This window comes from Mytilus trossulus, chromosome 6 (assembly GCF_036588685.1).
Source record: "Mytilus trossulus isolate FHL-02 chromosome 6, PNRI_Mtr1.1.1.hap1, whole genome shotgun sequence".
Classification (NCBI taxonomy): domain Eukaryota; kingdom Metazoa; phylum Mollusca; class Bivalvia; order Mytilida; family Mytilidae; genus Mytilus; species Mytilus trossulus.
In genome coordinates, this window is record NC_086378.1 from 20,799,846 (window position 1) to 20,811,724 (window position 11,879).

Below are 11,879 nucleotides of genomic sequence, written 5' to 3' on the forward strand. Positions count from 1 at the left end.
TTAACACACTCTGACATAATTCAGTCCTATTTTCATCAATACATCTTGGCCATCTTTTGACTGAATTACTTTATAAAGATCTGTGTCTGTCTTTAAATATCCTGCAAGAGAATTCACAACTTTTTCTAGAAATGACTCAGAATGACAATCGATGTTGAAATTACTTTTATATGTAATTTTTGTAGTAACATCAGGTCCTGCTATGTTAGTAGTCTCGATTTCTTTAATTCTTTTGCCATCTATGTATTTTTTTGCTATTTTTGCCCTAAATGTAGTGTCACATAAATGCAGAATTGCATGATATCCATAGCCATTGCAAAGAAAATACACTTCTGGAAGTGCATTGTTTTCCATCTTTAACCTATAATAAGTAAGAATATTTCCGGGGTTCCGAGAACCAGGCAAAAACGCTAAACTGTCTTTCAACTTGCAATCTCTATTGATTGAAAATGCTGTATAATTTTTCGCACTCTCTGTTTTGTAGTAGAAATAAGTTCTTAAAAAAGGTTTACACTTATTGTAAATCACTGGTTTGTGGTCGACACATCCCATTTTAGTTACTGCTTTGACAAGTTTCTTCAGTAACTGTTTCTCTGACTTAATATGTGAAAGCCCATTAATCTTATGTACATTTAATTTAAAAATTGACATCTCCACTGGAAAATCTTTTTCTTTTACATGTTGTTCTTGTTGTTCTTGTTGTTGTTGTTCTTGTTCTTGTTCTTCTTGTTCTTCTCGTTCTTCTCGTTCTTGCTCTTGTTCTTGTTCTTGTTCTTGTTCTTCTTCTTCTTGTTCTTCTTCTCCTTCTTGTTCTTGTTCTTGTTCTTGTTCTTCTTGTTCTTCTTGTTCTTGTTCTTGTTCTTCTTCTTTTTCTTCTTCTTTTTCTTCTTCTTCTTCTTCTTCTTCTTTTTTACTACCTCTAGTACTATATTTACCACTACCATATTTATTATTTTGATCTTTGTTTCTTTTGTTTCTTTTGGTTTTTGATATATCATTTTCACTTTCACTATCACTAACTACCAACGCCCTTCTACGCTTACGTCTCATGGTGTGTTTATATTTTATTTTGTCATCACTGTCTTCGCTATCAATACGCTCATTATTTTTTCTTAATTTATTTAATCTAGATTCTTGTTTATTCGTTATTCTTTGCCGTTTTTTCTCTCTTTCTCTCTGAAGGATACTCATCCCGGCTGCTCTGTCTTCTTTAGTCACACGAAACATCATGAGTTGATAGAAAACTGTCAAAAAAAAGTTTCAAATTTTTATTATTATTAATATTATAACGCATGTTATAGCACATTATATAACATTAAAATTGCTTTAGGCGCTTTACATGTTAAAAGATATACACAAATTCGTACATACCAAGTTAAAAACACGTTTAAACGCATATAAAATCAAATCAACTATAAAAAGATAAGACTCTTCTCTTCACCAAATTGGTTAACAATGGATTAAAACAATTTCAGGGAATAAATCTCAATTATTGTTGTGTAAGCTATATAACTTTGAAATTGCTGAATGCTACTACTACTTGTTTTTTTTTTATATAAAATATGTTCAAAATGTATCATTTCACTTATGCAGAAATCAGATTTGATCTGAATTCAAGTTTCAAAAAGAATTGAAATATTCACTTTTAATTCTTTAAGTTTACCGAAATTCTTCAGTTAATAATGTTTTATTATTTTGGCTTTGAATTTTTTTTACCGAACAGGCTTCAAAGGTAATCACAAAGAGAGAGAGAGAGAGAGAGAGAGAGAGAGAGAGAGAGAGAGAGAGACAAGGCAAGCGAACAAAACGTTATTTATGTCTACACTTTACAAACCAAACAACCGAAAAACCAAACAAATATTATATTCTGCCAACCATTGCGACCCAAATAAACAGAATAGTTGCAATACATTTTACTTTACTCAAGGGTTCCTCATTCCAAACTAAAAGACAAATTGAAAGAACTGGTATTATATTTGTACTTTGTTTTATTAAAAGGAATGGCGAAAGTCGAAGTATCTTGTCTTGGGGAGAGATAAATCCTACTTTGTAGAGAATCACTCTGATTCAAACTAAAAATTCTGTAAAACTTACATTATCGAGTTGCTAGATTTTTTACTTGACAGCATATTTGTTACGTTTGGAGGACGCGTTTTTCAACAGACTGTCGGAATACCAATGGGCACAAATTGTGCCACTCTACTTGCCGACTTGTTTCTTTAATAAGGCTGTCTTCATACGGGAACTTCTTAAGAAAAAGACGATAAGTTAATAATATCCTTAGATAAAGGATACTACAGATACACTCATGTCTGCCTCATATCTTGACTTTCATCTAGAAAGTGACAATGAGGTTCGGTTGAAAACAAAATTTTAACGACAAAAGAGATGATTTTAGCTTCCGAATTGTGAACTTTCCATTTTTGTTTAGCAACATTCCAGCAGCGCCTGCATACGGAGGATATATCTCCTTATTGATACGATATTCCCGTGCTTGCATTTCCTATCATGATTTTCTTTATAGGGGATTGCTGCTCACAAGAAATTAAACCCAGAGTTCCAAATGGTGAAGTTGAAATTACCCGTAAGTATATTGTACGAACGCAATCACGAGTTGGCTTACCGTTATGCAATAACGGTTTCACTGATGATATCGGATATGTTCCATACGTCGTAACTACAATCCCCTTCCCTTTCATGAATGTGACCTACCGAATAAGACTTTACCGGATTTGTTATAACATAAGCAACACGACAGGTGCCACATGTGGAGCAGGATCTGCTTAACCATCCAGAGCACCTGAGATCACCCCTTGTTTTTGGTTGGGTTTGATTTGCTTATTCTCTTGTTTTCTATGTTGTGTTATGTGTTCTATTGTTTAAGTGTTTGGCTGTTTTTCTTCCTTTATTTTAAGCCAGACGTTGTCAGTTTATTTTCAATTTATGAATTTGACTGTCTCTCTGGTATCTTTGGTCACTCTTTTTTTACATGACTTATTTATGCGTTATTCAATGCATCATTCTTGAAACAAGATAGAAAAAAACTATATACGTCTTTTCATTGAAAAAAAATATTGAACATTAGGTCAGCACATGTACAACTCTCAATTATTCTTTATGCAGTATTGAATTTAATCGAAAAAAGACATAGCTATCCATTTTTAATTAAACAAAAATTATTTGAATGACATGCAATAACAGAAGCGACGCTTTAGAATTTGTCAAACAATGTATTTGTTCCGGACCATATGAGTATTTGAACCATACGCGTATGGTCATGACCATATGCGTATACTCATATGGTCCGACCATATGCGTATGGACCGACCGTACGCGTATGGTCGGACCATATGAGTATAATACTCGTTTGGTTATTAACGGGCCGGACCATATGAGTATTTGGACCATATAAGTATTTTGTTTTAAATTACATTATGAAAGTTTCAAAAATAAAAAAAACTGTATCTAAAAAAACAATGATGGTAATACACTCGATGTTTTATTTTTATGTCATTCGAATACTACCGTGACGTTAAAATTAAATATTGATGTCATAGTTAGTTTTCATCGCTAATAACATTCTTGCATTTACGCTTGGGTGACATTTACTTCCACACGGTATCATAGCTTTTTTGCATTTACAAGTTTTGGTTGTGCACGATCCTTTTTATTCAAAACACCTTTTGTATGCGAGTGAAAAGCTAGCCTTTTTGTAGCTGCGTACAGTGATACCGAGGTCTAGGACATTCCGATATGTTTTTAAGAAGCTCTAGATTTCAAATATCGTACTACAATATGACTGCAACACACCATATTCACAAAACAAATGAAATAAACTATGGTACTTTCCAGTGACTTCTCAGCTGTGTCGCAGTTCATTAAGTCATTTTTGGAATTTATTACTTAAAGTCGACATATTAATTGCCATTCTCTCGTAATAACAAATTGATAATGACAATCAGTAATGAACATCTGTTTAAAAATGTGTTTAATATAGTTTTGATGAGTAAGTAAAATTAACTATTTGAAACTAATATTTTTATTTAGCTAATCTTTTTATTATAATATTATAATAACATTACCCATATGGTATCGTCTTTTTAATAAATGGTCATACCACATGAAGAGTTTAGAAGTATTAAAAATAAACTGTAAAAGTTTAAATTACCCCGACCATGTTCATGACCATACGCATATGGTCCAAATACTCATATGGTCCGGGGCATAATTATGTATGTCTTATAATTTAAACACCTGAAAACTTACTAAAGACCCCAAACTTTTTTTTTATATTTTAAAACTAGAATTAATTGTTCCAAAGGACCGGAAAATAGTTTCAATTTTTGATAGAGATATGAAACATGCAGATCCATCTATTTGAACAATTGAAAGATTTGTTTATTATTACATTGCATCGTGCAAATAGAATAGAAACATTTTGATTGATTTTAAAATATTGAAATTCGAAATAAAAGTTGAATTTTAGTCTGGTTTGAATGCAATTTACAAACAGCTAAAGATATAAAGGAACAGGTAACAGATCTATTAATATTCATTTGCAGAAGGTTGATTTATATCCGACGCAGCATAATTACGATTAAATTGATCTTCATTCATATCATTTCTATCGTTTGTCAAAACGCTGAGTCTATTTGCCTTTTTGTTACATTGTTACATATGACGTGGATCTGTACTTATTTATCCCGCAATTGGGCCATGATAAATGTTTGTTTACATATTTGATTGTTTTATAGGGATTAAGATAATAACACAAAGTTGACTTTTAACCTGTTATGTAGTTTTGTTTTGTTCACACATCGTTGGGAATATAATAGAATCAGATACGACTGTAATACAAGCGAGAGGTTAAGCTACCTTTAAAATAAGGTTTAACCCCCATTTTTCACCTGAGAAAATTTCTGGACAAAGTCAGGACTAAAGCAGTTATTGTCCATTCGTTTGATGTGTTTGAGATTTCGACTTTGCATTTGATTAGGGACTTTCCGTTTTGAATTTTCCTCGGAGTTCAGTATTTTTGTGATCAGTGATTTTAATTTTTGCTGGTTTAAGAACCTAATCGTTCTTATACATTTCGAATAAAAATGACTTAATAACGTATCAGAGGGAACAACAAAGTTAATTACATATCTTTCCAAAGAATCAACCAAAACAATGTAAAACGACATTTCCATAAAAGAATATCACTAATTACATATCGGCCGAAATGTATCGGCGTTTGAATCTCTTATTACTTTCTTCTCTCCAAAACATAGCCTTCATTATGTAACACTGTCATGGTGCATTGTTAAAAACATCAACGACGTTATTTACTAGCGTTATGGAGTCGTTGCGGCAAATCAATAAAATTGACGTCGATTACAGAAGCCAACACATTGGACGTCGAATTGGAAGTTATTTTATTGTGATATCAAATTCGGACATCGATTTGAGTAACGAACGTCAATTCCTGTTTGTACTGGTATAAAAAAGGGACGAAAGATACCAGAAGGGCGGTCATCTTGAGCCCTCCTCGTCTAAACTTTTGAGCAGAGTCTATAATAAATACATATCAAGCAGCAGCCAGTCATTTAATTTATGATTCTAGTACTCAAATGAAATAGAAATAGCATTTATAGATTATATTTGAAAAAATGCCACCATAAAAGTTTTCCAGGGACAGGACTATATATAGAATAAACATCAAAAAGATATTTGAAACTCAGCACATTTTACGGATCATATTTAAGTTATGCAATCATTTGAATTTGAAAAATTTAAAACAACCGAAGAATTTTTGCAAAAATATAGGCGAAGTAACGATAGCTTGATAACAGAAACGATAACAAAATAAAATCTCGGGAAAATGTTAGCTTCTGTCTATTAACCTCATATCATTTTCTAATGAAAGATCATAAAATATCATAATTTTACTTACCTTCATAAAACCGAAGTGCTGGACATTTGACGACACAGACCTCGTTTACTGATTTTGTTACAACTCAAAAATATAATAGTCTTTATATCTATGATTTCTCGTGGAATAACTTCACCCAAGACTTCCGCGAATATTGGAATCCCATAATTTATAACAAATTTACAGTCTGATATCTCATTTACTTGTAGCTTTTCCCAATTTGGCACAAATTACTTCCCTAATTCCCTTCTTCCCTCACCCTGTTACGTTGTTAGACATGTGAACACTTCGTGACCCAACGATTGTTTTGTTTGATATTATCTGGTTATCAGTTTTATAATGTAAAAATACATCAATCACCTTATCTGCAATTCATAGGACCTTACAAATAGTGCATAACACACTTGCAAATGATAAAATTTTGTTTTAAACTGCCCAATCCGAGTTAAATGTGAATTGTATGATTTATCATTTAATTGTTAAAATGTCGCTCATGAAAATGAGAGCGAATATAAATAGAACAATTTATAGTTGACTAGAGTCTTAAATGTCAGTTGTCTGCCAAACTGAACAAATGCAAGAAAAACTTTTCATAAAAGAGGGACGAAAGATACCAGAAGGACAGTAAAACTCATATATTAAATATAAATTGACAACGCCATGGCTTAAAATTAAAAAAAAAAAACCAAACAGGCAAAACGCTTGGAAAAAGTGATAACAATCATTATGCATTCAAGTACGTATGGAATTGAATGATGATTTCTGTCATTGTGACAATTGAAAATCATAGGTATGCTGATGTTGGATATTTATTTCCGGTAGTACCGCTGCTAAAAAATGAGGGAAAAACACGTTTTTTATCGAATGCGTCTGACGCGCTTTTTTTGACAAGCTTATTTTCGTCGAAATTTCATTTTTCCTTCTTGGGCATTTAATCGTTTTACTCTTATGATTGATTATCCGGTGTTGTTTCAATTCAAATTAAGTAACTATGCGATTCCTCCAATATATGGCACTTAGTTATTTAAATGCTAAACTAAAGTAGTTTCAGGTAACATTACATTAATGGAATACATCTACACACAAAACTATTGTGGTTATTTAAAAATCAGGTTGCTTGAATCTTCATTTTTCACCTTCGGGACAAAAGACGCCTCTCACATTGCTGAAACATGATCCATCCAACAGAGCGCGTCTACCATGTCTATGTTTAAACTTTTAGATATCCTATAGCTTGCCATACTCGGCTTATTTTTTCCTTGCACGTATCTTTTCCAATTTTCACCTTGAAATTGTGATAATCTTGGTTTTTTTTTTCGATGAAAATTTGTTTTTATTAAAAAATACGTGTTTTTTAAGTCTACACAAGTTTCTCAAGTGACACTGGTATTAAAGAGATAATCGTAACTGCCGTTGAAAAATTCGGGATGATAATCGTAACTCGGAAAAAAAGATAATCGTAATTATGGTATTGAAAATTTAGAAAATAATCGTAACTGGATAGTGTTTTATTGTAAGTGACACTAAAAACGTATATATGATAGCACATGATTGTATTATGGTGATGGATTAATCACGTTTCAACATCTTATGACATTTCTTTTTAAGCATATATTAATAATAGTTCTAATGAAAATAGCTCCATACTATAATATCATAAAATTGGAAGGTTCCACAAGCTTCGAGGAATTTGGAAATGGGAAAAACACGAACTATGTTAAAAAACTAGGAATCTCACAAAATATGGGAATGAGCGATAAGGCAGTTTTAGAGGAAGTTATGATATATGGCAATAATTGTCGGGCGAAACGCATGTGTCACCCTACATCAGATTTGTGGTTAAGACTGTTAAAAAACATTGATTTATCCTGAATAAAAACATAGTAAATGTAGAAAATATTGATTTAAATCATTTATTGCAGGAGGTTAAGTATTCGCCATAGACAGTTTGATCATATTATATGTTGAAAACATACTGAAACTTACATGAAACTAAACCTTGTTATTTGTTTTGCACGAATATAATTGAACAAATACAAAATCACCAATACTTGTTTCGTATGTGACCGTTTTGTAGTCAGTGGACATTTTCACATGTTTTAATTTTCCCCCCACAATCCCTAAATTGCAATAGTAACAAGAATGAGTATATTCATTAACGCACGTACTAAGCTGTATACTGGTATTTTTTTCATAATTTTAAAACTAGATACTCAAACAGATTTGAACCGTTTCGTAGTGGACATTAACAAAAATACGGTATCACTCTGGTCCATATGATGTGCTCTTTTTTTCCAACATTTAAACTGCCGTTATGAAAGCCTAAAATCTTTTGTAACACCCTTATGTTTGTATCTCTTGCAAACATTGAGAATGAATGTTGAATAAGGCGTTTAGGGACATGATATTTTTGGTTATTTTGAATCCTTCAGGAATCAACAGCTTATTAGTCCCTCTTAAAATAGTATGTTTCTTTGCTTAAAAATGTTAAATGTAAATGCATGTACTGACTGTACAAAAACTCACTTGTAAAGATCTAACACACTTTTTTTAAAGTGGCTGGGATAAAAAATCACGGTTTTGTTGACAAACGTCCAAAATTGAGATTTATAAGTAAATTTGTCTTCGATATTAAACTGAAAGTTTCTTCATTTATTTTTATTTTCCGTTAATGTCATCATTTAACTGGACGTTTGCATTCTAACACACAAAATACCATTGAAATGCTGAAAGACACATTAATCATTTTCAGTTACTATTATCCAATAAAGGAATGACGATTATCAAACAAGAAAAAATCCATAGATTATCATCCCGAATTTTTCAACGGCAATTTTCAAAGCGCTTAGCCAATTCCAGTGCACCGACCGTTACGATTCAAATATGACGTAATGGTATAGAAAAACCTTACAGCTGAGAAACTATTGACAAAAACATGCTACATTTGAGAAAAATGACTGTAAAGATTTTACCTATATCTGCCGTCGCCATATTGGGATAATCGTAAATGCAGTTACGATTATCTCTTTAATACCAGTGAGTGAGTCCGAATCTTAATAATAATAAGGTCTAACTAAATAATACTGTGTACATTCTAACCTGAAAAATCTCCAAAATTACAAATAGTGCTTCATGCAATAATGCTAAAGCAATTAAAAGTTTGATGTAGAAAACCAAGTATATTCAACAAAAACACATGTATTCATGAGTATTTATGAGGATAAGATAGTTTAGTAAAGTTTGATAGACTAAAATATCTGAAATTAAATTTACCTGAAGATTCAACTGTATGTTTCCATTTCCCTAAGTAAGTGAACCAAGATTTTCGCTTGTATTAGTTTATAATTTCACAAGTATACTTTAGTTTTGGTTCCGATGGTATAGTTTTTTTTCCAGTATTGTTATCTGTTATTATTTTGGAGTAAATTCACTACATTGTACTTGAAAAATATTATGTCAGCTTATTTCTTGAGTTTATTTCCGACATAATACACACGTAGTAAGAGTATAGTATTTACCATAGGACATTTCACATACCATTAATTCTACCTACCAGAACAAATGCATTATTACATAGGTAAAAGACCATGAAATCTTAGTAGAAAAAGTAAAAACACAAAAATATTGAACTCCGAGGAAAATTCAAAAAAGAAAGTCCCAAATTAAATGGCAAAATCAAAAGTTTAAACACATCAAACGAATGGATAACAACTGTCATATTCCTGACTTAGTACAGGCATTTTCTTATGTAGAAAATGGTGGATTAAACCTTGTTTTATAGCTAGCTAAACCTCTCACTTGTATGACAGTCGCATCAAATTCCATTATATTGTCAACGATACGTGAACAAAACAAGCAGACACAAAAAGTAAAAATGTTAAAAATAGGGGTAAAGCAGTCAACATTGTGTTATCATCTTAATCATTATAAAAACAACAAATGTTACGAGAAAGCACAAAAAAAAGGCATGCATCAAATTTAACATCCTCATTTTGCTTATATTATACGATTTTATTTATCTAAGTAAAATCTATCCATAAAGGATGGGAGGTTTTCAGTTCTGGTGTAAAATTGCGCGTTTGAAAATCGCACAGGTAGACATTAAATAATTTTGTCGTTCAATGTATGACGGCATACATAAACGAAGAGTCACATAAAGTAGATATAACAAAAAACAGACTTAACAGTAAAAGTAATAATAATAAATAAAATAATTGTTTGGTTCGACGGGACATAAGTACAGAGTCACGTCAAAAGTATATCACAAAAAACAGACTTAACAGAATAATTAGTATTAATAAATAAAATGATATTGTCGTTCAAAGTATGATGGTATGCATTAATTCTACAAACAAACGTTTAAAAAAACAAACGTGTGGTGGTTGAAGGTGGTGGTTGTGTAATTTATTGAGAGCCAGTTTTACAGATTTTACAGATTTTTACAGACTTGATAGTGTTTTAATGTGAACTTTTATTTCCTGTATTGCCAATGAGAACCCTGAATGATGTTTTAGCAAAGTGAAAATACATTTACTGCCATTTCTCGAAAGAAAATGAGATACACGAGACAAAGAAATAGCCGATTCATAGTCGCCATCTTGGTTTTATGAAGAAATTTTAAAGAAGTTTTTAATTAACAGTCCTTTTACCTTTTAAACATAGAACACTTTTAATATATAGTGAACAGTTTTAAGAAAGACAATTGTTTTATTTAAACATTTTTTCCAAATCACTGTTTTTGAGTAGATACAACCAACAGTAAATTCAAAATGTCGAGAAGGTCAAGTAGAGAATTAGTTCCAACTAAAATATATACACCCAGCAAGAGTATTCAAACTACTAAGAATTATGTATTAAATGAGAAAAGAACTTTGAATAAAATTAAGGAAGCTGCAAATAGAGACATTGATATTCAAGCAACTTTGAAAAGGGGGAATTTAATCATACATTTTTAATCGGCTGCATTTTTGCAATTCAATACATGCTTCGACCAGTATTTTAGCTCAAACCAAAGTTTAAAACTAACAGTACATGAAAGGTTCGATTTATCAAAGAAATTATCAGAGAGGTCAATTTCATTTGCCGACGTTAGTAATCCGTCAAAGCAGTTGTATAGGGTGAACATTTTTAATACAACATGTCGTATTGAAGTGAATGGGAAACAATTTATGTCATTCATAGATGAACTTTCTAAAATTGCATCGCATATGAGTAATGATGTAGACTATAAACATCTCAACACCAAAATTAAAGAGCAATGTGATTTTTTATTATCATCAATTAATAACGGTCATAATCCGTCAGTTGTAGTGGATAATACAAAGATTAGTCAATCTAAAGCTGTTACAAATGCTGCCGCTGGTAGTAATGACATTAAGGACCCTAAAGTATGCCCTAAATGTACTAGAAATTGCTTATCTAGAAGTGTCTGGTGTAATAGGGGTGAACATTGGATACACTATAATTGCGAAAAACTAAAAAGTGAAATGATTAACATTTTAGAGAATAATTCTGATACAAACCATTATATATGTTCAATTTGTGATATAGACTCCATAGATGATAAACAAGTATCATCTGTGAATTCTCCCACTCATACTTAAGTATGTGATAGTATCAACTTACCTTTGGTCAACATGATTAATGAAGAATCTTTTTTAGAAGGAAATGAAATAGAATCCGATACTTCAGTAAAACATATAGATAAAGATCAAGTAATACCCAAAGTAACTTTTGCTCAATCTCTTTTATTGGAGGAATTTCCAAGGTCTTGTGCCTTATGTTTAGAGTTGTTAAATACTGATGAACAAATTTGTGAATTCTGTGATCAATCTTATCACATAAAATGTATGGGAAAAGAAAATAAAATATGTCTAGGATGTGAAGCAACACATAGTCAAAATTCTGAAAATTTGCATTTGAATATTGAAACTTCAGTAAAGAAGGTTAATTCACCTCGTCCAAC

General features: G+C 31.5%; 1 protein-coding gene across 1 annotated transcript; it reads right to left on the minus strand.

Annotated features, from left to right (window-relative positions):
• On the minus strand, positions 1 to 11,552 carry LOC134722404 (UPF0746 protein DDB_G0281095-like). Its single transcript, XM_063586023.1, has 3 exons — positions 11,540 to 11,552; positions 1,005 to 1,244; positions 1 to 872 (listed from the first exon to the last, which is right to left on the minus strand). The coding sequence occupies exons 1-3, from the start codon at positions 11,550 to 11,552 to the stop codon at positions 1 to 3; spliced, it is 1,125 nt and encodes a 374-aa protein (XP_063442093.1).
• Positions 11,553 to 11,879: the final 327 nt, after the last annotated feature.